The sequence below is a fragment of the Symphalangus syndactylus genome, chromosome 12, assembly GCF_028878055.3.
Source record: "Symphalangus syndactylus isolate Jambi chromosome 12, NHGRI_mSymSyn1-v2.1_pri, whole genome shotgun sequence".
Classification (NCBI taxonomy): Eukaryota; Metazoa; Chordata; class Mammalia; order Primates; family Hylobatidae; genus Symphalangus; species Symphalangus syndactylus.
In genome coordinates this window covers 73,770,219-73,797,228 of record NC_072441.2, presented here as the reverse complement: position 1 = coordinate 73,797,228, position 27,010 = coordinate 73,770,219, and the positions used below count along the sequence as shown (strand labels likewise).

Here is a 27,010-nt window from a genome sequence, read left to right as displayed (position 1 = left end):
CAGGTGAAAATTCATGAAGGGACATCTCATCAAAGACGATATACAGATGGCAAATAAGCTCATAAAAATATTTTCTACATCATTAGCCATAAAGGAAATACAAATTAAAACCAAAATTAGATCTATCAGAATGGCTAAAAAATAGTTGACGACATCAGCCAAGTGCAGTGGCTCACACCTATAATCCCAACACTTTCGAAGCCTGAGGGGGCAGATCACTTGAGGTCAGGAGTTTGAGACGAACCTGGCCAACATGGTAAAACCCCATCACTACTAAAAATACAAACAATAGCCTGGCATGGTGGTGCACACCTGTGGTCCCAACTACTTGGAAGGCTGAGGTGGGAGGATCCCTTGAGCCCAGGAGGTGGAGGAGGTTGCAGTGAGCTGAGATCGCACCACTGCACTCCAGCCTGGGTTACAGAGTTAAGACTGTCTCAAAAAAAAAAAAAAAAAAAGAATCTTTGTTGGTAAATTCCTTCAGGTTTTGGTGTGTTTGAAAATGTTTTACTTATTTTTAATTCTGGAATAATATTTTAGCTGAGTATGAAAGTCTAGGTTGGCAGTTATTATCTCTTGGCTTATCAGAGCCACACCACAACTGTGTTCTCAACAAAAGAGAGATGACACACCACTCTGCTACCACAAAAATGACCAGATAATCCCCTCTTCAGACTAACGTGAGTAACTAATGCTTTTTTTCTCTTTACCAATTTCGGTTATAATGCTCTTGCTTCCTAGATAAGAATCATTTAGACACCCAATCACTGAAACGCCCCCACTTCTTAACAATATTCAATCCCAAATTAGTCCTCATTCAGAGTTTTAGAGACTAGGAAAAAACAAACAAACAAACAACAAAATCAGCCCTCACTATTCTAAACTCTAGTTCAGAAATATCCAACAGAAGCTGAAACTCTGTAAGAGGTTCCTTTCAACCCCTCCTTAGGGAAATGGTCCCATAATTCCTTTGGGGCATTCTCTCCCTTGCAACAGCAAGCCAGTAGATTTAACTTTTTTGACTACAGATTTGTTTCCAGTGGTGTTTAGTTAATGAGCTTTGACAAAGGTAATGGTCAAATTTCTCCAATATCAATTGACTATGTGAAGAATATATGTATATTTGCGTGTGTGTATGTAATATAGACATATTTATATAAGAACATATTGGCAGGGCGCAGTGGCTCATGCCTGTAATCCCAGCACTTTGGAAGGCCTTGGTGGGCGGATCACTTGAGCCCAGGAGTTCGAGACCAGCCTGGCAAACATGGCGAAACCCCATCTCTATTAAAAATTCAAAATTAGCTGAGTGTGGTGGCGCACGCCTGTAATCCTAGCTACTCAGGTGGCTGAGGCATGAGAATCACTTGAACCCAGGTGGCAGAAGTTGCAGTGAGCTGAGATTGTACCACTGCACTCCAGCCTGGGTGACAGAGGGAGACCCTGTCTCAAAAGAAAAAAGAAGAAAAAGAAAAGAAAGAACAAACCCAGGCCATTTGTCCTGTAGCATATTCACAAAGTCTGAATTTGCACCCTTGAGGTACCATTTAATGTCTCCTGTATTTCCTGTAAATTAGTAGTTAGCTCTAATCAGATTCAGACTGAAGTTTGTTTGTTTGTTTGTTTGTTTGTTTGTTTTTGGTATGGCTACTTCATGCAAGGTGGAGTTATGTACTCTATGATCAGGAAAACATGCTTATCTCTGTTTTTATGATGAATAACAGCCACTGTTTTTTTGTTTATATAGAGATGGGCTCTTACTATGTCATCCAAGCTGGTTTTGAACTCCTGGGCTTAATCAATCCTCCCACCTCAGCCTCCCAAAATGCTGGGATTACAGGTGTGAGCCACTGTGCCCTGCCACAGTCATTGTTGACCGTTGCCTAGATATATTAATTCATTTGGATTTACAAAATGTTGATATTCTAATTATATCATCCCTTCTTCAATTATTTACTGGAATGCTTCTATAAAGAGAAATTTCCCCCTCATCTTGAGATACAGTTCCCACAAGAAAACCAGGATAAATACTTGATTCTTTCCAATTACTAGCAGTTTTTAAACTAATGAGTTGATCTGCCAGCATTCTCCAACAATGACCAATGGGTTTGTATTTTTAAGTATCACTGTGAATTAATGGATTTAAACATATTTTATGAATTTCAATCCATTGCAGATAGTATCAATTTTGATACTTAAATTGTCCCCTCTTTGGCCAATGGGAACTATTCTAGTTGGCTCCTAAGTTCTTTTGTTACAATCCTAACACTCTTTGAAAGCTTCCTTGCCTATCTTGGACAATACCTGCCCCAAACCTGAAATCAGCCACTTATCCAAGGAGTTGTTGGTTGGTTCCTTTTAATAGAAAATGGCGTTTACATAGCACAATTTGAGTACTAGAGGTGTTTATTTTTACTAGATCATTGTTTCCAGGCCTTTTTAGGGTAAAGCTAGGAAAATTTTAAGGATAAAATAAACCATGAGCTCAGAGTTATATTTGCAATTTAAATTCAGAATTACAGAGTTTTCTCTTAACTTCATCGATCATAAATATGTATCTCTTTATTCCACACTAAAAATTCTGGTTCTCAGAGACACCAACATTATTAATCATTTGTTTTATCTCATAACTAAAATAATCTCAGAATAACAATACCAACACTATCACCATAATATGGCTATTTAAAAATATTTTTGCATTTCTTTTCTGGCATTATAGTATATCCCACTTGGGCTGTCATAGTCAAATTATTATGTTTTAAAGTCACTTGAATAGTTTGGTTAGAAGCATTTTACATTTCTATAATGAAACTGCTTGTGATACGGCCTCTAATGGTTGAGATAAAAAAAAATCTGTCATATATATACCTGAGAAGAGTGCTATGAGGGCCTCTAGATTCTGTATTAAAATAGAGCCAACTGGTAAAGATGGCTTAGTGATTGTGTTGGTTAATACTGAGTGTCGCCGGGCGCGGTGGCTCACGCTTGTAATCCCAGCACGTTGGGAGGCTGAGGCGGGCGGATCACGAGGTCAGGAGATCGAGACCACGGTGAAACCCTGTCTCTACTAAAAATACAGAAAAATCAGCCGGGCATGGTGGCGGGCGCCTGCAGTCCCAGCTACTCGGAGAGGCAGAGGCAGGAGAATGGCGTGAACCCGGGAGGCGGAGCTTGCAGTGAGCCGAGATCGCGCCACCACACTCCAGCCTGGGTGACAGAGCGAGACTCCGTCTCAAAAAAAAAAAAAAAAAAAAAAACAACTGAGTGTCAATTTGATTGGATTGAAGGATACAAAGTATTGATCCTGGATGTGTCTGTGGGGGTGTTGCCAAAAGACTCTGTCTCAAAAAAAAAAAAAAAAAAGAAATTAACATTTGAGTCAGTGGGCTGGGAAAGGCAGATCTACCCTTAATCTGGGTGAGCACAATCTAATCCACTGCCAGCACAGCTAGAATAAAAAGCAGGCAGAAAAATATGAAAGGAGAGACTGGCCTAGCCTCCCAGCCTACATCTTTCTCCCATGCTGGATGCTTCCTGCCCTCGAACATCAGACTCCAAGTTCTTCAATTTTGAGCCTGAGACTGGCTCTCCTTTCTCCTCAAGCTTGCAGACAGCCCACTGTGGGACCCTGTGATCATGTAAGTTAACACTTAATAAATTCCCCTTTTTATATGTATATATATATATATATATATACGTATATGGATATCCATATCTATATAGATATTAATAAATCTGGAGAGATAGAAAGCAGACTGGTGATGGCCAGCCTAGATGGCTAGATAGATAGACATGGATATAGATATAGATCTCTATATAGATAGATATAGATATAGATCTCTATATAGATAGATATAGATATAGATATATGTCCTATTAGTTCTGTTCCTCTAGAGAACCCTAATACAGTGACCCTATTTGGAATCGGTCCTTCTGTTAATTTCACTTGGCAAGTACTAAAAGATGATGATCTTAGATATGCCTATGGCTGCAAAAACATGACATGGCTAAATCTCTTGGTTGCAGTATCTCTTTTTTTTTTTTTTTTTTTTTGAGACAGAGTCTCGCTCTGTCGCCCAGGCTGGAGTGCAGTGGCGCAATCTCGGCTCACTGCAAGCTCCGCCTCCCGGGTTCACGCCATTCTCCTGCCTCAGCCTCTCCGAGTAGCTGGGACTACAGGCGCCCGCCAGCACGCCCGGCTAATTTTTTTGTATTTTTAGTAGAGACGGGGTTTCACCGTGGTCTCGATCTCCTGACCTCGTGATCCGCCCGCCTCGGCCTCCCAAAGTGCTGGGATTACAAGCGTGAGCCACCGCGCCCGGCCTCTCTTTTTTTTTTTTAAGGGGTGTGGGGGGCGGGTCTCACTCTGTTGCCCAGGCTGGAATGCAATGGCGCTATCATAGCTCACTGCAGCCTCAAACTCCTGCACTCAAGAGACCCTCCTACCTCAGCTCCCAAAGTGCTGAGATTTTGCAATATTTTAAGGTGACAAGATTATGTTATTCCACAAAAGCATCTTTCTGAGGCTAGGCATGTTGTTTCACACTTTTTTTTTTTTTTTTTTTTTTTTTTTTTTTTGAGACAGAGTCTCGCTCTGTCACCCAGGCTGGAGTGCAGTGGTGCAATCTCGGCTCACTGCAAGCTCCGCCTCCCGGGTTCACGCCATTCTCCTGCCTCAGCCTCCGAGTAGCTGGGACTACAGGCGCCCGCCACCGCGCCCGGCTAATTTTTTGTATTTTTTAGTAGAGACGGGGTTTCACCGTGGTCTCGATCTCCTGACCTCGTGATCCACCCGCCTCGGCCTCCCAAAGTGCTGGGATTACAAGCGTGAGCCACCGCGCCCGGCCGTTGTTTCACACTTCTAATCCCAGCACTCTGAGAGGCTGAGATGGAAGGATTCATTGAGTCAAGGAGTTCAAGACCAGCCTGGTCAACATAGTGAGACCTCATCTCAAAAGGAAGGGAGGGAGGGAGGGGAGGAGGGAAGGAAGGAAGGAAGGAAGGAAGGAAGGAAGGAAGGAAGGAAGGAAGGAAGGAAAGAAGGGAGGGTATCTTTTTGTATCTTTTTCTATTTCTCCAACTCTTTCTTTCGAAAAATTCTATTTCCATTCTTTCTTCACCTCTTTGCCTTTGTTAGCCTTCTCTCCAAGCAACTCGGGAGCCTTTATTTTTTGTGTATTCATGAGGGAGAGGAAGACGAATTGCTGTACAAACTAAAGTAATGAAAATGGAGTAGTTAGGAGGATAGACAGCTGCAAGGATCTGAGCTGGATAGACTGAACAAACCCTCATCCTAAGCAACTCACAGCTCAGATTTCTTCTCTGGACAGCTGGCTTTTTTCGTCCTTCTGAAATACTCTGCAAAGATAGGGGAGGGGCTGTGAACTACCTCTGCTATGGATCTTATTTAAAGTCAGCTACCTCCTAGATACTACCTGTAAGAACCTAAATGTAATATTCAGCATAGCAGGGATGAACATGGTAAATGAAAGGTATCCAATTGCCCACTGTAATTTTTAAAGGCCAGGAACTCATCGTTATTGAAAATGCTGGAAGGCTGCCTGGAGTAGGCAGTGACCACAGAGTCACACAAGCTGGAATTGGATATCTGACTTGTCTGTCATATTTCTCTCCTCCCTCCCTGACTTGGCACTCAATACTCCATATTCTTTCTAATCCTCCAACCCTCCCCACTCACCCAACTCCCACACCCTACCCCCACCAACGTTCCTGGAATTTTGGACTTAGCTATTTTTAAAACCGTCAACTCAGTAGCCACCTCCCTCCCTGCTCAGCTGTCCAGTACTCTGGCCAGCCATATACTCCCCCTTCCCCCCATACCAAACCTTCTCTGGTTCCCTGACCTCAGTGAGACACCAGCTGGCCTGGGGACCTGGGGGAGACATGGAGAAAGAGACGGAGGACCCCCTGGCTGGAGCTGACCCACAGAGTAGGGAATCATGGCTGGAGAATTGGATAGCAGAGTAATGTTTGACCTCTGGAAACAGTAAGTCAAAATGAAATTGCAATTCCTTTAATAAGCTTTTATATTGAAGTTAGACTTTTATAAAATTACAAACACCTACTTAGATGTCTCGTCCAAATGCTGGGATCTCTCCCTACCAAGGTGCCCCAATCTCCATTTCTCTTTCTGTCTTACTTCTTTCTGGCCTCTGGCCTCTAGCTATTTGAAGTTTAATTCTCTGTCTCTCCTCTGGCAGTCTTAGCCCTCTCTTCACCTTATTACCTCAAGACTTCTGATGAAGTTTCAGAAGGAGTTCCCTAGGTCCTCTATTCCATAGTTTTCTTACCAAGGCCAAATATGACCTCAGATGATGAGTCACTGATACCCTTCTATCCTGCCCCCACTTAGCAATGCCCTTCACATTGAGATTCCAAGGGTGGGGGCTGCTCCTTGTAAATGATTTCTCCCCACAACTCTAGTCCCTCCATTCTATTCTCCCTCTTGCAGGACTCTTCCCCCAATCATATCCTTACCCATAAGATAGGGGAGTTAGGCAGGAGGGATTTAGCCCCTCTCCAACTCCTGTCCTCATAAAAGACTGAGAACTTCAGAATTTGAAAAGGAGAGATTAATGGAAAGAGTGGTTCTTCAGTGAAATTTGGGAAAATACAAGAACTGTTGACTTAGAAAAAACAAATATTGATTTGCATGTTTGGTTTGCATCCCATTATTCCATGAGACAGGGAGATTAAAATTGCAGCTCTCTAGAGCTAATGAAAAGAGATTGGTTTCCTTTTCGTTTGAATACTGATATTCTAGAGGGGATGGGTATGCCACCCTTACTCCTTCTTGTGTTCTGACACAAAGGAGGAAAAGAAATGTATGACTCCTAGAAGGCATCTCCTCCTAATGGAGAGGGACAAATAAGAAGTACGTTTCTGAAATATTTTCAGGTCCTAATTTTATTAGAGTACCCACTAGGATTACTGGTATCTGATCTAGCCCCATGATTCCTCCATCTTTGACATACCTGCTGTTTGGTAGCTCAGAATGGAGCAATACAGTGGACTCTGCCCCGTTGAGTTCACTCAACCTTCCCTCCACCCCCACCTAGGGGTATTGCACAAGGGCCCTAAAAGTGGCCACAGGAACAGGGCAAAGAGTCTTAACTGCTACACTTATAGTTTGAGAAACCCCAATCTCCCCAAATTCCAGTCTGTTCATCCTTTTCTTGATCTCCCCAGATTCACTTCACATTATCCTTACCAATCTTCAACTCTTCTCTCTCTCCATGTCCAGCAAAATTTCTTTTTTCAGTCACTTACAGGGCTTCCGGTCAAAATTCACTAGGTAGGAAGGTCATCAGCTGGAAAGAACCGGCGCCTGGGAAACCTGGCTGGATAGGTATGGGGGAGCCAGGCCAGTCCCCTAGTCCCAGGTCCTCCCATGGCAGTCCCCCAACTCTAAGCACTCTCACTCTCCTGCTGCTTCTCTGTGGACATGGTAAGGAAGGGCCAGGGAAGGGTTTGGGGAAATCTAGAGGGTAGGCTGCTATGTAGGGGTGGGCATGTGAGCCTGAATGAGTGAGGAGAGATGGGCGCTGAGAGTCCCTATCAGTCGCCCTGCTCTCAAATACTAATATTTTATTTCCCGTTCAGTTTGGGGAAGGCCACTGGGGAAGCCCTTGGTCGACAGGCAGAAGAGATGTGGTGGGCTTACACATTTTTAGTAAGACAGCCGAGAGAACTAGGGAATAGGGGGTTGGGGGCTGGGGAAGGCCCTTAGTTAGGTTTTAGGAAGGCTGGAATCCCCTGATGAGATTTGGAAGAGTTACGAGCAAACCACACTCCGATAGAGCGGAGGTCTGAGGACCGTCTCACAATCCTCTCCCTTCTGTCTTTAGCTCATTCTCAATGCAAGATCCTCCGCTGCAATGCTGAGTATGTATCAACCACTCTGAGCCTTAGAGGTGGGGGTTCATCAGGAGCACTTCGAGGAGGAGGAGGAGGCCGGGGTGGAGGGGTCGGCTCTGGCGGCCTCTGTCGAGCCCTCCGCTCCTATGCGCTCTGCACTCGGCGCACCGCCCGCACCTGCCGCGGGGATCTCGCCTTCCATTCGGCGGTACATGGCATCGAAGACCTGATGATCCAGCACAACTGCTCGCGCCAGGGCCCTACAGCCCCTCCCCCGCCCCGGGGCCCCGCCCTTCCAGGCGCGGGCTCCGGCCTCCCTGCCCCGGACCCTTGTGACTATGAAGGCCGGTTTTCCCGGCTGCATGGTCGTCCCCCGGGGTTCTTGCATTGCGCTTCCTTCGGGGACCCCCACGTGCGCAGCTTCCACCACCATTTTCACACATGCCGTGTCCAAGGAGCTTGGCCTCTACTGGATAACGACTTCCTCTTTGTCCAAGCCACCAGCTCTCCCATGGCGTTGGGGGCCAACGCTACCGCCACCCGGAAGGTCAGGCACTCAATCTTCCTTCCGATCCACCTCATGAGATTCTTCCACGGGCACCATTCCTCCCCACTCCCACTATTCAACAGCAATGCTCCCTAATTCCCTTTTCTTCCTCAACCTCTCCCCCATCTCGAATCACTCCCTTCTACCAAACACTTGGAGCTGTAAATCACTCCCCCTTGATGGGAATTTGACTCAAATGCAGAAAACCTTGAAGAGACAGTCGGAGAGGGCGGACCTGAGGAGTTTCAGAAGGGAAATTTTCCCTCTCCTAGGAAGTTGCCAAGATTAAGTAGAGAGAGGGGTTAAGTAGGGATGAGGTAATACTCGAACGTAAATAGGAGAAAGGATCAAGGATTGAGGGCCATAATAGTCCTGCATCTCTACTTGGATCAGATCCCTAACGATGTATGAGGTCTGACTGGGGGGAAGATGCACTGAACCCAAAATGAACTGTTTTCCCTCTTGCCCTCACAGCTCACCATCATATTTAAGAACATGCAGGAATGCATTGATCAGAAGGTCTATCAGGCTGAGGTGGATAATCTTCCTGTAGCCTTTGAAGATGGTTCTATCAATGGAGGTGACCGACCTGGGGGATCCAGTTTGTCGATTCAAACTGCTAACCCTGGGAACCATGTGGAGATCCAAGCTGCCTACATTGGCACAACTATAATCATTCGGCAGACAGCTGGGCAGCTCTCTTTCTCCATCAAGGTAGCAGAGGATGTGGCCATGGCCTTCTCAGCTGAACAGGACCTGCAACTCTGTGTTGGGGGGTGCCCTCCAAGTCAGCGACTCTCTCGATCAGAGCGCAATCGTCGGGGAGCTATAACCACTGACACTGCCAGACGGCTGTGCAAGGAAGGGCTTCCAGTGGAAGATGCTTACTTCCATTCCTGTGTCTTTGATGTTTTAATTTCTGGTGATCCCAACTTTACCGTGGCAGCTCAGGCAGCACTGGAGGATGCCCGAGCCTTCCTGCCAGACTTAGAGAAGCTGCATCTCTTCCCCTCAGATGCTGGGGTTCCTCTTTCCTCAGCAACCCTCTTAGCCCCACTCCTTTCTGGGCTCTTTGTTCTGTGGCTTTGCATACAGTAAGGAGGCCATCAGTCCTATTACTAGTTTGGAAATGATTTGGGGATACAGATTGGCATAGAAGAATGCAAGGAATCATTAAAGGAAGCAGGGCCTAGGAGACACATGAAACAATGACATTATCCAGAGTCAGATGAGGCTGCAGTCCAGGGTTGAAATTATCACAGAATAAGGATTCTGGGCAAGGTTTCTGCATTCCGGACCTCTGTGGCGCTCTTCACCAATTTTTCCAGCCCCATTTGTAGTAAACAAATTGTTCTAATCCATTTACTGCAGATTTCACCCTTATAAGCTTAGAAGTCATGAAGGTTTTAATGATCAGTAAAGATTTAAGGGTTGAGATTTTTAAGAGGCAAGAGCTGAAAGCAGAAGACATGATCATTAGCCATAAGAAACCCAAAGGAGGAAGAAATAATTAGGGAAAGAAGTCTATTTGATGATTATGTGTGTGTAAGGTATGTTCTGCTTTCTTGGTTCAAAAATGAAGCAGGCATTGTCTAGCTCTTAGGTGAAGGGAGTCTCTGCTTTTGAAGAATGGCACAGGTAGGACAGAAGTATCATCCCTACCCCCTAACTAATCTGTTATTAAAGCTACAAATTCTTCACACCATCCTCTGTTGCCTATGTTGAATCTCCTTACAGATGCTTGAAATGGAGTAAATGCAATGTGTTCACTCCACTGAAAGAGGGCTCAGAAGTATCAGATACTGTTTCTATCTCAGGGAGTTTACAGGCTATTGGAGAGACAAAACCAATTCACATGAAAGAGTGATGAGTATGGAATTATTCACTAAATCCTACAGTATGGTGCGTTCAGATGGGAAGATGGTAGATTTGAACTAAAGTAATAAGAATAATAAAAAGTAGCAGAGAAGATGGGATTTGAAGTGAGCTTTGAAGACTGGATAAGATTCAAATTGTTAATGATCTTCCAGGCAATGAAAACCATCTGGAGTTATGCATAGATTCATGATTCAGCAAGGAAATGAGCAAAACTCAAATGCAGTAGACAAGGAGTAATGGGACAGAAGGTTAGATGGGCGGAGGCTAGATTATGAAGCACCTTAAAAAGGGGGTAAGGGGTTTAAATTTGATTAATAGCTAACACTTATTGAAGCTTAAAATCTGCCAAGCAATGTTTTAAACACTTTTAAAATACTGACTTAATTCTCATAGCTCTCTAAGGAAGGTGGTATTCTTATCTCTATTTTTGTATAAGGAAACTTGCCTCCAGTCACACAGCTAATAAATTATGGAACTTACCTCCAGTCACACAGTTAACAAATGGCAGAGCCAGAAACTGAACCTATGCCGTTTGGATCCAGAAACTTAATTTTTAATCACTATACTATATTGTCAAGGAAGCAGAGAGCCATTAAAGATTCTGGTTGTGGAGCTGGTAAAGATTCTAAAAGCGGAGCTGTGGTGGTCGACGTCACCACAAAAGCTACTCTGAGGCTGGGCACGGTGGCTGACACCTGTAATCCAGCACTTTGGGAGGCCAAAGTGGGCAGATCACTTGAGGCCAGGAGTTCGAGACCAGCCTGGGCAACATGGTAAAACCCCAACTCTACTAAAATACAAGAAATTAGCCAGGCATGATAGTCCATGCCTGTAATCCTGTAATCCGAGCTACACAGGAGGCAGAGGCATGAGAATCGAGAATTGCTTGAACCCGGGCCGGGAGGCGGAGGTTGCAGTGAGCTGAGACCACGCCACTGCACTCCAGCCTGGGCAACAGAGTGAGACTGTCAAAAAAAAAAAAAAAAAAAAAACTACTCTCTTCTCATATACTCATATAAAGCCAAAAAGAGAGAGTTGGAAAAGGAGGGAAAGCCCAAAGTTGAAGGAATCCAGTTTGTAGAAGAAAGACTGAGAAGAAATGCTGTTCTAGGTGAGGGTGCTCTAAAGTAACAATGCTGCTCTGAACAAAATTATGAAGGAGGTAACTTTTACATTTAATATCGTCCCCGTTTCTGGTCTCATCCTCCCCGCTCAGGTACTCCATAACTGAGGGCCTGTCCTCCCTGCCCTAATAAAGTACTCAACATTATCTTCCACCTCTCCTCTCAGTCCCTGACACCTGACAATACTCCCCTGAACAAATATTACAGTAGGGCCCTTTGTATCTACTAATTCTGCATCCACAGATTCAACCAACCACGCACTGAAAATATTTGGGAAGTAGCCGGGCGCAGTGGCTCACACCTGTAATCCCAGCACTTTGGGAGGCTGAGGCGGGTGGATCCCGAGGTCAGGAGTTTGAGACCAGCCTGATCAACATGGTGAAATCCCATCTCTACTAAAAATACAAAAATTAGCCGGGTGTGGTGGTGGGCACCTGTAATCCCAGCTATTCGGGAGGCTGAGGCAGGAGAATCACTTGAAACCGGAAGGCGGAGGTTGCAGTGAGCCGAGATTGCACCACTGCACTCCAGCCTAGGTGACAAAGCAAGACTCCATCTCAAAAAAAAAAAAAAAAAGAAAGAAAAAGAAAATAAAATGTTTGGGAAAAAAATAAATAACACTACAACAATAAAAAATACAGTATAACAACTTTTTTTTTTTTGAGATGGAGTTTCGCTCTTGTTGCCCAAGCTGGAGAGCATTGGCATGATCTCAGCTCACTGCAATCTCTACCTCCCAGGTTCAAGAGATTCTCCTGCCTCAGCCTCCCGAGTAGCTGGGATTACAGGCGCACGCCACCACGCCGGGCCAATTTTTTGTATTTTTAGTAGAAACGGGATTTTACCGTGTTAGCCCGGCTGGTCTCAAACTCCTGACCTCAGGTGATCCGCCCGCCTCAGCCTCCCAAAGTGCTGGGATTACAGGCATGAGCCACCGTGCCCGGCCAACAACTTTTTGTATTGAATTTACATTGTATTAGGGATTACAAGTAATCTAGAGAATATTTAAAGTATACTAGGCTGGGCACAGTGTCTCATGATTGTAATCTCAGCACTTTGGGAGGCCGAGGTGGGCAGATCGCTTGAGGCCAGGAGTTCAAGATCAGCCTAGCCAACATGGGGAAACCCTGTCTCTACTAAAAGTATAAAAATTATCTGGGTGTGGTGGCACTTGCCTGTAGTCCCAGTTGCTTGGGAGGCTGAGGCATGAGAATCGCTTGAACCCAGGAGGCAGAGGTTGCAGTGAGCCGAGAGTCAGCCAGTCCACTTCAGCATGGGCGACAGAGTGAGACTCTGTCTCCAAAAAAAAAAAAAAAAAGTATACGGGAGAATGTATATAGGTTATATGCAAATACTACACTATGCCATCTTATAGAAGGGACTTAAGCATCCTCAGATTTTGGTATCTGCAGGGTTTGGGTGGTCCTAGAACCAATCCCTTTGTATACCAAGGGACAACTTTGGCCAGTACTTACCAGACAAGGTGTCCTGTCTGGTCTGCCATTTCAAATTTCTCCTGCAATTCTTTATCCTCTATTCCCTCCTCTCCACCTCTTTTAAGGACCACGGCCATTCTGCCATTCCCTCAAAGCACTGTCTCTATGCTTTCCAAAGTAACCTTTAGCTAATGGAGAAAATAATGTGTTGTAATGAAAAAAAAAAAATTGGGGAAAGAGACATATCCAGGGCTATCTCTTCACTTCACAGAAAATATAGGTATTTTAACTCAAAACATCCTTTTGAAGAAATACTCTTTGTATTGGTTCGCTTAAAAGAGTAACTTTATCCCTCAGGTGTGAGAATTTCAAGTGAATTGAGAAGAATTTCACAGCCAAATGATAAGTGAAATTCTTTGATGACACCTGTCATGTAATACTCTTCCTTCGCCCAGGCTTAGAGCTAGCCTTATTACTTTTTTTTTTTGAGACAGAGTCTCACTCTGTCGCCCGGGCTGGAGTGCAGTGGCGCAATCTCGGCTCACTGCAAGCTCTGCCTTCCAGGTTCACGCCATTCTCCTGCCTCAGCCTCCTGAATAGCTGGGACTACAGGCGCCCGCCACCACACCTGGCTAATTTTTTGTATTTTTAGTAGAGACGGGGTTTCACCGTGTTAGCCAGGATGGTCTCGATCTCCTGACCTCGTGATCCGCCCGCCTCGGCCTCCCAAAGTGCTGGGATTACAGGCGTGAGCCACCATTCCCAGCCTTACTTTTTTTCCTTTCTTTCTTTTTTTTTTCTTTTGAGGCAAGTCTCGCTCTGTCACGCAGGCTAGAGTGCAGAGGTGTGATCTCAGCTCACTGCAGCCTGCACCTCCTGGGTTCAAGTGATTCTCCTGCCTCAGCCTCCCAAGTAGCTGGGGTTACAGGTGCCCGCCACCATGCCTGGCTAATTTTTGTATTTTTAGTAGAGACTGGGTTTCACCATGTTGGCCAGGCTGGTCTCAAACTCCTGGCCTCAAGTGATCTGCTCGCCTCAGCCTCCCAAAGTGCTGGGATTATAGGCATGAGCCACCACACCCAGCCCAACTAGCCCTATTATTAATGGAGCATTTTTAAATAGGTAGCTCAAAATAAGCATATGAAAAGATGCTCAACATCATTAGTCATTGGGGAAATACAAATCAAATTGTAACAACAATGAAAAAATACTACATACCCACTAGAATGGTTAAAATGAAAAAGACTGTTAAATGAAATACAAAATGTTGGGAAAATGTGGAGCTTTCATGTGCTGTTGGTGGGAATGTAAAATGGTACAACTACTTTGTAAAACAGTTTGGCAGTTCGTTAAAAGGTAAGTGTACACTTACCATACAAACCAGACATTCCAAACTTAGGTACTGGCCCAAGAGAAATGATAACATGTGCTGCACAAAAACTTATATACAAATGCTTATAACAGTTTTATTTGTAATAACCAAAAACTGGAAACAACTCAATGTTGAAATGGTGAATGGATACACCAATTGCAGTAAATTCACATAATTGAACACACAGCAATAAAATGAAATCAATTCCTGATACACACAACATGGATAAATCTCAAAGTAATTATGCAAGTGAAAAAAGCTGTCGCCCCGCAAAAAAAAAAGAGTTTATACCATCTGCTTCCATTCATATCAAATTATTAAAAATCTTCAGCAGATCATGGACTGTAAAAATATATAAAATGTTAGCAAACATATAGTGAGAAAAGGTGATCAACGGTTGCTTACGGAATGGGCAGAGTGATGGACAGATGGCTTACAAAGGGGCATGAAGTAGGCCAGGTGCGGTGGCTCACACCAGCAATCCCAGCATTTTGGAAGGCTTAGGAGGGTGGATAACTTGAAGCCAGGGGTTTGAGACCAGCCTGGCCAAGATGGCAGAACCCTGTCTCTAATAAAAAGCCCTGTGTCTACTAAAAACCCTGTCTCCACTAAAATGCCCTGTCTCTACTGGGTGTGGTAGCACAAGCCTGAAATCCCAGCAAGCCTGAAATCCCAGTTACTCAGGAGGCTGAGGCACAAGAATCGCTTGAACCCAGGAAGTGGAGGTTGCAGAAAGCCAACATCACGCCACTGTGCTCCAGCCTACGCGATAGAGCAAGACTCTGTCTCAAAACAACCCAAAGGGGCATGACGAATCTCATGGGGTGATAGACATGTTCATCATTTTGATTGTGACAGTGGTTTCATGGATATATATATATATATATATTTATATATGTCAGAACCCATGAAATGATACATCTTAAATATGTACAATTTATCATACATCAAGTATACTTCAATAAAGCTGTGCTTTTTTTTTTTTTAATGAGTAGCACATCTTTCTCTCTTTCCTTGGTAGATCAGACAAAAGGCTTAGAATGACCACAGCATGACAAGGAAGATTACAACAGAGACTTTCCTTCTTCTAGGAAACATACAAAAGAGGATGACAGAACAAAGGAAAGAGCTTATTTAGTGATTTTATATTCTCCGCTACTCCTATGACAAGGACTACATTCCTTCCTCCAGAATGTCATTCTCAAAGTCAGAAACCACAGAAAGGAGATTTTCCGGTTTAAGAACACCAACCCTGTGAATCATAATTCTGTCTTTCCACTTCACCAAGTCAGCAGGTGGTGCTAGTGACTAAAAGGTGACTTAGCAGACAATGAGGCAAGTTTCCAGGAAAAGAAAAATTATCGTCTAAGATTATCTGATATGTTGACCATTTGAGAGAAAATATTAATAGGCATTTGCCAGAATTGACATTTAGGAAATAAATTGAAGATAGATACATAGTAAACAAAGTAAAATTTTAAATAAATTATAATTTAACAATAAACAAAGGGTTGTTCAAGACATGAAACAATCAATATATACTACTTGGCTCCTCAATGGATATCATTTACACAGTAATACTAATGTAAACACTGACTATTGATTCAGCCAGAACTATGCTATAACTTTCTATTGGGAGGATGAGGTAAGGGGAAAGGAAAGGTGGGAATATAGCATGATGTAAGAGTTAAAATTTCAATTACTATAACCATAAGAGAGTAGATATGTCTAATATTTATTTTGTTTCTTTTTTTTTTTTTTGAGACGGAGTCTCTCACTGTTGTCCAGGCTGGAGTGCAGTGGCACAATCTCAGCTCACTGCAACCTCCGCATCCCAGGTTCAAGTGATTCTCCTGCCTCAGCCTCCCAAGTAGCTGTGACTACAGGCATGCACCACCAGGCCCGTCTACTTTTTGTATTTTTAGCAGAGATGGGTTTCACCATGTTGGTCAGGATGGTCTCAAACTCCTGACCTCAAGAGATCCACCCATCTCAGCCTCTCAAAATATATATATAATGTTAGCAAATATATAGTGAGAAAAGGAGATCAATGGTTGCTTAAGGGATGGGCAGAGAGAAGGAGGGATGGCTTACAAAGGGGCATGAAGCAGGCTCTGTCGCTCTCGCGGTGTCGCCAGACTGGAGTGCAGTGGCCCAATCTCGGCTCACCCTATCCTTCACCTCCCGGGTTCAAGCAATTCTCATGCCTCAGCCTCCCAAGTAGCTGGGATTACAGGCGTGAGCCACCACACCCAGCCTAGTTGTATTTTTATATTTTCAACACCTAGTCTGGCACATGATCTGTAAATGTTTTTAAAAAGGAAAATAGGCCAGGCACGGTGGTTTACACCTGTAATCCCAGCACTTTGGGAGGCCAAGGCAGGCAGATCACCTGAGGCCAGGAGTTCAAGACCAGCCTGGCCAACATGGGAAACCCCATCTCCACTAAAAATACAAAAATTAGCCCAGCGTGGTGGCATGGGCCTATAGTCCCAGCTATTTGGGAGGCTGAGGCAGGAGAATCACTTGAACCCAGGAGGTGGAGGTTGCAGTGAGCTGAGATTGCGCCACTGCACTCCAGCTTGGGTAACAGAGCAAGACTCTCTCTCAAAAAAAAAGAAAGAAAGAAAGAAAAAGAAATATGAAGTGCATACCAGATGAAAAAGCTGAAAGAGGCAGGGTACGGTGGCTGATGCCTGTAATCCTAGGCATGGATTTAAGAGGCCTAGGTAAATGGATCCCTTGAGCCCAGGAGTTCGAGACCAGCCTGGGCAACACAGCAAAACCCTGTCTCTACAAAATATATAAAAATTAGCTGGGCATGGTGGTATGTGCCTGTAGTTCCAGATACTTGGGAGGCTAAGGCAGGAGGTACACCTGCGCCCAGAAAGTCAAGGCTGCAGTGAGCCGTGATCATGCCACTGCACTCTGGCCTGGGCGATAGAGTGAGATCCTGTCTCAAAAAAAAGGGGGGGGTGGGGGCCGGGTGTGGTGGTTCATGCTTATAATCCCAGGCCTTTGAGAGGCCAAGTCCGGGGAAGATCACTTGAGCCAGGAGTTCAAGACCAGCTGGCCAACATGGTGAAACCTCGTCTCTACTAAAAATACAAAAATTAGCCAGACGTGGTGATGTGGGCCTGTAATCCCAGCTATTCGGGTGGCTGAGGCAGGAAGATTGCTTGAAGCTAGGAGGTGGAGGTTGCAGTGAGCCGAGATCACACCACTGCACTCCAGCCTGGGGCCGAGATTGCCCCACTGCACTCCAGCCTGGGTGACGGAGTGAGATCCTGTCACAAAAAAAAAAAAAGAAAAAGAAAAAGAGAAAGGGGCTTGGGCTTGAGGACTGCTGTTTTTTTGTAAAATCATTTAATATTATGTGATTTTTAACTAAATGATGTTACATTTCATTGATTAAAAAGAAGAGGATTTGGCTGGGCGCAGTGGCTCATGCCTGTAATCCTAGCACTTTGGGAGGCTGAGGTGGGAAGATCACCTGAGGTCAGGAGTTCAAGATCAGCCCAGTAAACATGGTGAAACCCCGTCTCTACTAAAAATACAAAAATTAGCTGGGTGTGGTGGTGCATGCCTGTAATCCCAGCTACTTGGGAGGCTAAGGCAGGAGAATCGCTTGAACCCAGGAGTCTGAGGTTGCAGTGAGCTGAGATTGTACCACTGCAGCCCAGCCTGGTGACACAGTGAGACTCCGTCTCAAAAGAAAACCCAAAAAACAAAAAGAGGAGCATTTCTGGGCAGGTGCAGTGGCTCACGCCTGTAATCCCAGCATTTTGGGAGGCCAAGGTGGGTGGATCACTTGAGGTCTGAAGTTTGAGACCAGCCGCAGACATGACAAAACCCTGACTCTACTAAAAATACAAAAATTAGCCGGGCATGGTGGCTGGCGCCTATAATCCCAGCGGCGTGAGAGACTAAAGCAAGAGAATCACTTGAACCGGGGAGGCGGAGGTTGCAGTGAGCCAAGATCATGCCACTGCACTCCAGCCTGGGCAACAGAGTGGGACTTCATCCCTCACCCTCAAAATAAAAAAGGAGCATTTCCACCTTGGCCTGAGCTTTTTCCCCTTAACTTTGTGGCCATCTCAACCACTTCTCAGATCAACCAAACACCTCCCTCCCTACTATACTCCACCCTATGTGCTTCATGGCAAGCTCGTTCCCACATTTCTTCTCAAGGAAACAGAGATAATAGCCATGGCCCAGTAATTATAGTTCTCAAAATCAGTGCCAGGAAACCATACCAGCACTAAGGAAGGGAAAGAAGACATAAAACTAGGAAATAAAAGGCCTTCCTCAATTTTTCTGTATACTCCCAAACCAAATTACTAATCATTTTTCCAACAATTAACAGAAGAAGTAAGTTACATATGTTTCCTGAGATAAAAGTTATATAAATGGAGGGTGGGCTTTGAGAAACTGAAAAAGAAAAACCAGGAAGAATAACTAGATTCTACCTCCAGTACAGGGCTATTTTGGAATCATTCTTTGCTATTGGTTCAAAGAACTAATTTTTTTTTTTTTTTTTTTTTTTTTTGAGACAGGTTCTCACTTCATCACCCAGGCTGGAGTGCAGTGGCTCAATCTTAGCTCACTGCAGCCTTTACCTCCTAGGTTCAAGCAATCCTCCTGCCTCAGCCCCCTAAGTAGCTGAGACTACTGTGCTAGCTACCACTCCCATCTAATTTTTTGTTTTTTGTATTTTTTGTATAGATGGGTTTTCGCCATGTTGCCCAGGCTGGTCTTGAACTCCTGGGCTCAAGCAACCCACCTACCTTGACCTCCCAAAATGGTTCTGTACCACCATACCTGGCACAGAACCAACATTTTTAATATTAAGGGTTTCACATAGTCTTTGCTACAACACTTCTGCCTTTGAGAAACTAAGTCATATTTTCAAAAAAGTAGGCGGGCTGGGAGCAGTGTCTCATGCCTGTAATCCCAGCACTTTGGGAGGTCAAGGTAGGAGGACTGCTTGAGCCTGGGAGTTTGACACCAGCCTGGGCAACATGGTGAGACCCCTGTTTCTACAAAAAAATAAAAAATTAGCTGGTTGTGGTGGCACATGCCTATAGTCCCAGCTACTTGGGAGGCTGAGGTGGGAGGATCGCTTGAGCCCAGGAGATTGGGGCTGCAGTGAGCTATGATTGCATTACTGCACTCCAACCTGGGTGACAGAGCAACACCCTGTCTCAATAAAAGAATTAAAAATAAATTAAGGCCGGGCGCGGTGGCTCACGCTTATAATCCCAGCACTTTGGGAGGCCGAGGCGGGCGGATCACGAGGTCAGGAGATCGAGATCACGGTGAAACCCCGTCTCTACTAAAAATACAAAAAAAAAAAATTAGCTGGGCGTGGTGGCGGGCGCCTGTAGTCCCAGCTACTCGGAGAGGCTGAGGCAGGAGAATGGCGGGAACCCGGGAGACGGAGCTTGCAGTGAGCCGAGATTGCGCCACTGCACTCCAGCCTGGGCGACAGAGCGAGACTCTGTCTCAAAAATAAATAAATAAATAAATAAATAAAATAAATAAATAAATTAATTAATTAAAGGCCAGGCGCAGTGGCCCATACGTGTAATCCCAGCACTTTGGGAGGCTGAGGTGGGTGGATTTCTTCAGCTCAAGAGTTCAAGACCTGCCTGGGCAATATGGCAAAACCCCTTCTCTACAAAAAATACAAAAAATTAGCCGGGAGTGGTGGTGTGTGCCTGTGGTCCCAGCTACTCAGGAGGCTAAGTTGGAAGGATTGCTTGAGCCCAGGAGGTGGAGGCTGCAGTGAGCTGAGATTGCACCACTGCACTCCAGCCTGGGTAACAGAGTGAAATCCTGTCTCAAAAAATAAATAGATAAAAATTTAAAAATTAATTAATTAAAAATGAAAAATAAATGTAGAAATCAGAGAAAGCTTTACAAAGGAGATGACTTTTTTTTTTTTTTTTTTTTTTTGAGACACAGTCTCGCTCTATCACCCAGGCTGGAGTGCAGTAGCACAATCTTGGCTCACTGCAACCTCCGCCTCCCGGGTTCAAGTGATTCTCCTGCCTCAGCCTCCCGAGTAGGTGTGATTACAGGCGCCCACCATCATGCCCGGCTAATTTTTGTATTTTCAGTTGAGATGAGGTTTCACCATATTGGCCAAGTTGGTCTTGAACTCCTGACCTCAGGTGATCTGCCCGCCTCAGCCTCCCAAAGTGCTGGAATTACAGGTGTGAACCACCACACCTGGACAAGATGATTTTTTAAGGTTCAGGGACTCACTAGGAATTTTGTCCTAGCTGTGTGATCATAGGCAAGTCATTTGAGTTCTCTGAATCACAATATTCTCTTCTGCAAAATGTCTTCCTGCTTACCTGGTGAGAATCAAATGTTTGTGCAACTGCGTTATAATGCATATATATAGATACATAGATATATAGATGACAAAATATAATTAACAAAGAAAGTACTGGCTGGGCATGGTGGCTCGCCTGTAATATCAGCACTTTGGGAGGCCAAGGTGGGCTGATCACCCAAGGTCGGGAGTTCAAGACCAGCCTGACCAACATGGAGAAACCCTGTCTCTACTAAAAATACAAAATAAGCCAGGCATGGTGGCACATGCCTGTAATCCCAGCTACTTGGGAGGCTGAGGCAGAAGAATCGCTTGAACCCGGGAGGTGGAGGTTGCAGTGAGCCAAGATCGCCCCATTGCACTCCAGCCTGGACGACAAGAGCAAAAGTCCATCTCAAAGAAAAAAAAAAAAAATGAAAGTACTGACCTGGCACAGTGGCTCATGTCTGTCATCCCAACACTTCGGAAGGTCGAGGTGGGAGGATCACTAGAGCCCAAGAGTTGGAGACCAGACTGGGCAACATAGCAAGACCCCCATATCTACAAAAAACTTAAAATTAACTAGGCATGGTGGTAGTCCCAGTTCCTCAGGAGGCTGAGGCCAGGGGTTGCTTGAGCCCAAGAGTCAGAGACTGCAGTGAGCTGATCACATGACAGCACTCCAGCCTGGGCAAGAGAGAGGCCCATATCTTAAAAAAATTAATTTATCTTTTCAAAAGGCATTGATGGATCTAGAAAAATAAATAAATGTTTTAAAATTTTTTCTTAGGAAGTATTAATTGTCAGTCTGGATAAAAAAATAGAAACTTGTTTGAATGTATAATTTCTTTCCCTCAGTCATGAACACCACATTTCCTTCATTTGTTCCTTCTCATAATCAAGAATCATCTTTGCCACTCAGCAGAGTGATCTGGGCTGTTTCGGCTCTCAGAAAAGCTTTTGTTCGAGACAATTCTTGGACTAAGAATTTTGACAGTATATTAAACTGCCCACTAGGTGGCAGGGCCGAGTCAACTGTATTTCTGAATTGTGTAAGAAATAATTTCTCAGAAAAGGGGAAGTTGGGTTAAGCACACAATGTCCCATCTCCCTCATACTTATAAACACCAACGCAGTCCAATTTTCTTCTCACAGAAAAACAAACCATCACCTCTCGCCTCCTTACCATCCTTGCTCTGATACATACTTGGGCCACAGGCTTTGAAGAGGGACAAATATGATACAGTTTAGCATAAGAAACTGATATTGAGGTGTCAAGTCTAACAGCAGTAAGAAATAATACTAGGATCTGAATTAGTGGTATATTCTATCCAGAGACCTAGCCCAATCTATCAATTCAATCAATCTATATGTATGTATGTGTGTGTGTGTGTCTGTGTGTGTGTGTGTGTCTCTGTGTGTGTGTGTATATATATATATATATATATATATATATATATTTTTTTTTTTTTTTTTTTTTTTTGACATGGCGATTCAAGCCATCCTCCCACCTCAGCCTTCCGAGGAGCTGGGAATACAGGTGTGCACCATCACACACAGCTAACTTTTTTTTATTTTTAGTAGAGACAGGGTTTCCCCATGTTGCCCAGGCTGGTCTCGAACCTGTGAGCTCAAGTGATCCGCCTGCCTCAGCCTCCCAAAATGCTGGGATTACAAGCGTGAGCCACTGCGTCCAGCCTCAATTTATATTTAATAATATATTTATTCTGTGAAATGTACTCTAATAGATGCTAGGAAGAATACAAAGATAAAAAAGGGCATAGTTTCTATTCTCTAGGAATTAATTAGGAGAGAAAAGGCACTTCACATGTTAGTGCTATGTGAGAAATATAAATGTGCTACGGAGTATTCCAAAGAGAATGAAAAAATATTTGATTGTAAGGTAAAAGATGAGGGGATTGGCTGGGCATAGTGGCTCATACCTACAATCAAAGCACTTTGAGAAGCTGAGGCGGGTGGATCGCTTGAGCTCAGGAGTTCAAGACCAGCCTGGGCTACATGGTGAAACCCTGCTAATTTTTGTATTTTTAGTAGAGATGGGGTTTCACTGTGTTGGCCAGGCTGGTCTCAAACTCCTGACCTCAGGTGATCCACCCACCTCGGCCTCTCAAAGTGCTGGGATTACAGGCGTGAGCCACCGTGCCCAGCCAAGAAAGGTTTAATAGAGGAAAAATTATTTGGTTGTCTACAGAAGAGTGGGTAAAATTTCAAAAAGCAGAGATGGGGAAGGACAGGCACTGCAGGTACAAGGAAAAATGTAAGCAGGGACATAGAGAAGGATATATTAAGGGAACACAGAGTGCTCAGTTTTGGCTGAAGTATAGGGTACATATATGAGGAAATAGTGGGAAATGAACGATAAAATTTGGTTGAGGACATTTCGTGAAGGCTTAAATGCCAGGTTGAAGCATTTAAATGTGATTCAGTAAGCAATACATTTTGCATTATTATAGGAACACACAGGAACTCAATTCTGTGAGATTAATCTAGTGATGTTCTATAGATTACAGCAGGAAAATCGGTTAAAAGCTATTAAAGTAATCTAGGCAAAAGTAACAAAAACATGAACCAGAATGGTGGCAGTAGAATAAGACACAGGAGATAGGTGCTAGAAACACTAGAAAGACGGCTCTATAGAATTCAGTAGTTGACTGGATGCGGGGCATGACAGAGAGGAAGGAATTAAAGGCAATCCCTGGATTTTAAGCCTTTATAACCAGGGGAATATATAATGGTTCTATTAAAACAAACAAGGGGGCTGAGGGCAGTGGCTCATACCTATGATACTAGCACTTTGGGAGGCCAAGGTGGAATGATCCCTTGAGCCCAGGAGTTTGAGACCAGCCTAGGCAACAAAATGAGATCCCATCTGTACCAAAAATTAATTAGCTGGGCATGGTGGCACATACCTGTGGTCCTAGCTACTTGGGAGGCTGAGGCAGGAGGATCTCTTGAGCGTGGGAGTTCAAGGTTGCAGTATGCTATGATCCCTGATCCCACCAGTGCAATCCAACCTGTGTGACAGAGCGAGAACTTGTCTCAAAAAGAAACAAAGAAGAAGGGGAAAAAAAAAAAAAAAAAGGCTGGGCGCGGTGGATCACGCCTGTAATCCCAGCACTTTGGGAGGCCAAGGCGGGCGGATCACAAGGTCAGGAGATGGAAACCATCCTGGTGAACACGGTGAAAACCCGTCTCTACTAAAAATACAAAAAATTAGCCGGGCGTGGTGGCGGGCGCCTGTAGTCTCAGCTACTCGGGAGGCTGAGGCAGGAGAATGGCGTGAACCCGGGAGGCGGAGCTTGCAGTGAGCCGAGATCGCACCACTGCACTCCAGCCTGGGTGACAGAGCGAGACTCTGTCTCAAAAAAAAAAGAATTTTCAGGGAGTAGAAAAAAAAGAATTGTTAGCAAAGGAGAAAAGGATGAAGTCCAAAAGTCAAGATAAGTGTTTAAAATTTTAAAAGATAGCAGTTTCCAAATCATATATAAGTCAAAAGGAATAAAGCCTATAAAAAGTACTCTGACTGGCCAGGCGCAGTGGCTAATGCCTGTAATCCCAGCATTTTGGGAGGCCAAGGCAGGTGGATCGCCTGAGGTCAGGAGTTCCAGACCAGCCTGGCCAGCATGGTGAAACCCCATCTCTACTGAAAATACAAAAATTAGCCGGGCGTGGTGGCACGTGCCTGTAATCCCAGCTACTCAGGAAGCTGAGGCAGGAGAATTGCTTGAACCCAGGAGGTGGAAGTTGCAGTGAGCCAAGATCGCGCCATTGCACTCCAGCCTGAGCAACAGAGCGAGACCCTGTCTCAAAAAAAAAAAAAAAAAAAACCCTACGTTGATTTTGCCAGGTACGGTGGCTCATGCCTGTAATCCCAGCACTTCCGGAGGTCGAGGCGGGTGGATCACTTGAGGTAAGGAGCTTGAGACGAGCCTGACCAACATGACGAAACCCAGTCTCTACTAAAAATCAAAAATTAGCTGGGCATGGTAGCACACGTCTGTAATCCCAGCTACTTGGGAGGCTGAGGCAGGAGAATTGCATGAACCCAGGAGGCAGAGGTTGCAGTGAGCCAAGATCGCACCAAGGCACTCCAGCCTGGGTGACAGAGCAAGACTCCATTTCAAAAAAAAAAGAGGAAAAGAAAATAAAAACTACTCCAATTTCCGCTGGAGACCTTGAAGAAAATCGTTTCAGAGAGACCAGAAAGCAGACTACAAAGGGACAAGTTCAGTCCACAGAGAAAGCTTATATAGGTTATTCTCTTAAGAAATTTGACAGTAAAATGGGCCGGGCGCGGTGGCTCACGCTTGTAATCCCAGCACTTTGGGAGGCCGAGGCGGGCGGATCACGAGGTCAGGAGATCGAGACCACGGTGAAACCCCGTCTCTACTAAAAATACAAAAAAAAAATTAGCCGGGCGTGGTGGCGGGCGCCTGTAGTCCCAGCTACTCTGAGAGGCTGAGGCAGGAGAATGGCGTGAACCCGGGAGGCGGAGCTTGCAGTGAGCCGAGATTGCGCCACTGCACTCCAGCCTGGGTGACAGAGCGAGACTCTGTCTCAAAAAAAAAAAAAAAAAAAAAGAAATTTGACAGTAAAAGAAGAATACTGCCTGGGCACAGTGGCTCACGCCTGTAATCTCAACACTTTGGGAGGCCGAAATGGGTGGATCATTTAAGGTCAGGAGTTCGAGACCGGCTTGGCCAACATGGTGAAACCCCATCTCTACTAAAAATACAAAAATTAGTCGGGCTTGGTGGTGGGCGCCTGTAATCCCAGCTACTCGGGAGGCTGAGGCAGAAGAATCGCTTGAACCCAGGAGGCGGAGGCTGCAGTGAGCCGAGATCCAGCCACTGCACTCCAGCCTGGGTGACAGAGTGAGACTGTCTCAAAAAAAAAAAAAAAAAAAAAATACTGTAATAACATGAGAAGGAAAATAAGATATTTTTATCACGTATAAAGGCAACTTTAAGAACTATAGCCCAGCACAGTGGCTCACGCCTGTAATCCCAGCACTTTGGGAGGCCGAGGTGGGTGGATCATTTGAGGTCAGGAGTTCAAGACCAGCCTGGCCAACGCCTGTAATCCCAACTACTCTGGAGGCAGAGGTTGCAGTGAGCCAAGATCGTGCCATTGCACTCCAGCCTGAGTGACAGAGTGAGACTCTATATAAAAAATAAATAAATAAAGCTGGGCATGGTGGCTCAAACCTGTAATCCCAGCATTTTGGGAGGCCAAGGCGGGTGGATCACCTGAGATCAGAAGTTCAAGACCAGCCTGGCCAAAAGGGTGAAACCCCGCCTCTACTAAAAATACAAAAAAATTAGCTGGGCATGGTGGCGGGTGCCTATAATCCCAGCTACTAGGGAGGCTGAGACAGGAGAATCGCTTGAACCTGGGAGGTGGAGATTGCAGCAAGCCGAGATCACGCCACCGCACTCCAGCCTGGGTGACAGAGTAAGACCTTGTCTCAAAAGTAAATAGATAAATAAAGCTAATTACAAAAAAAAAAAAAAAAGAAAAGAAAAGAAAAAGAACTACCTTTAGGAAGTTACTGTAAGGGCCTTCAGAAAAGAAAAAAAAAAACTTTTTTTTTTTTTTTGAGACAGAGTTTTGCTCTTGTTGCCCAGGCTGGAGTGCAATCTTGACTCACTGCAACCTCCACCTCCCAGGTTCAAGCGATTCTCCTGCCTCAGCCTCCCGAGTAACTGGGATTACAGGCATGCGCCACCACACCCGGCTAATTTTGTATTATTAGTAGAGACGGGGTTTCTCCTTGTTGGTCAGGCTGGTCTCAAACTCCTGACCTCAGTTGATCTGCCTGCCTCGACCTCCCAAAGTGCTGGGATTACAGGCGTGAGCCATCATGCCCAGCCAGAAAGAACTATCTTAAATGAGCCTACAATACCTCCGAACAAGTTAATTCAGCCCGTCCCCATCTTGCTATGACATTTGACAATACTGAGATCTCTATCCTTTGCTTATCATAGTAGAAAAATTGATCTCAGTAAACACAAAATGTGGGCTTCCAGATGAGATACTTTTTTTTTTTTTTTTTTTTTTGAGACGGAGTCTCGCTCTCTCACCCAGGCTGGAGTGCAGTGGCGCGATCTCGGCTCACTGCAAGCTCCGCCTCCCGGGTTCACGCCATTCTCCTGCCACAGCCTCTCCGAGTAGCTGGGACTACAGGCGCCCGCCACCACGCCCGGCTAATTTTTTGTATTTTTAGTAGAGACAGGGTTTCACCGTGGTCTCGATCTCCTGACCTCATGATCCGCCCGCCTCGGCCTCCCAAAGTGCTGGGATTACAAGCGTGAGCCACCGCGCCCGGCCTGAGATATTTTTAAAAGTTAAAACTAAATTTAAAAACAAGATTGGACATGGTGGCTCATATCTATAATTCCAGCACTTTGGGAGGCCAAGGTGGGTAGATAG

General features: G+C 44.9%; 1 protein-coding gene across 1 annotated transcript; it reads left to right on the top strand.

Annotated features, from left to right (window-relative positions):
• The first annotated feature begins 7,264 nt into the window (after positions 1-7,264).
• On the top strand, positions 7,265-10,130 carry HJV (hemojuvelin BMP co-receptor). Its single transcript, XM_063625940.1, has 3 exons — positions 7,265-7,468; positions 7,869-8,425; positions 8,900-10,130. The coding sequence occupies exons 1-3, from the start codon at positions 7,372-7,374 to the stop codon at positions 9,521-9,523; spliced, it is 1,278 nt and encodes a 425-aa protein (XP_063482010.1). The 5' UTR covers positions 7,265-7,371; the 3' UTR covers positions 9,524-10,130.
• Positions 10,131-27,010: the final 16,880 nt, after the last annotated feature.

Excerpts from the sequence above, each read along its gene's own strand:
- HJV (XM_063625940.1), top strand. The coding sequence starts at position 7,372 with ATGGGGGAGCCAGGCCAGTCCCCTAGTCCCAGGTCCTCCCATGGCAGT. Across the intron at positions 7,469-7,868 it reads GCTGCTTCTCTGTGGACATG|CTCATTCTCAATGCAAGATC; the intron begins GTAAGGAAGGGC and ends TTCTGTCTTTAG. Across the intron at positions 8,426-8,899 it reads ACGCTACCGCCACCCGGAAG|CTCACCATCATATTTAAGAA; the intron begins GTCAGGCACTCA and ends TTGCCCTCACAG.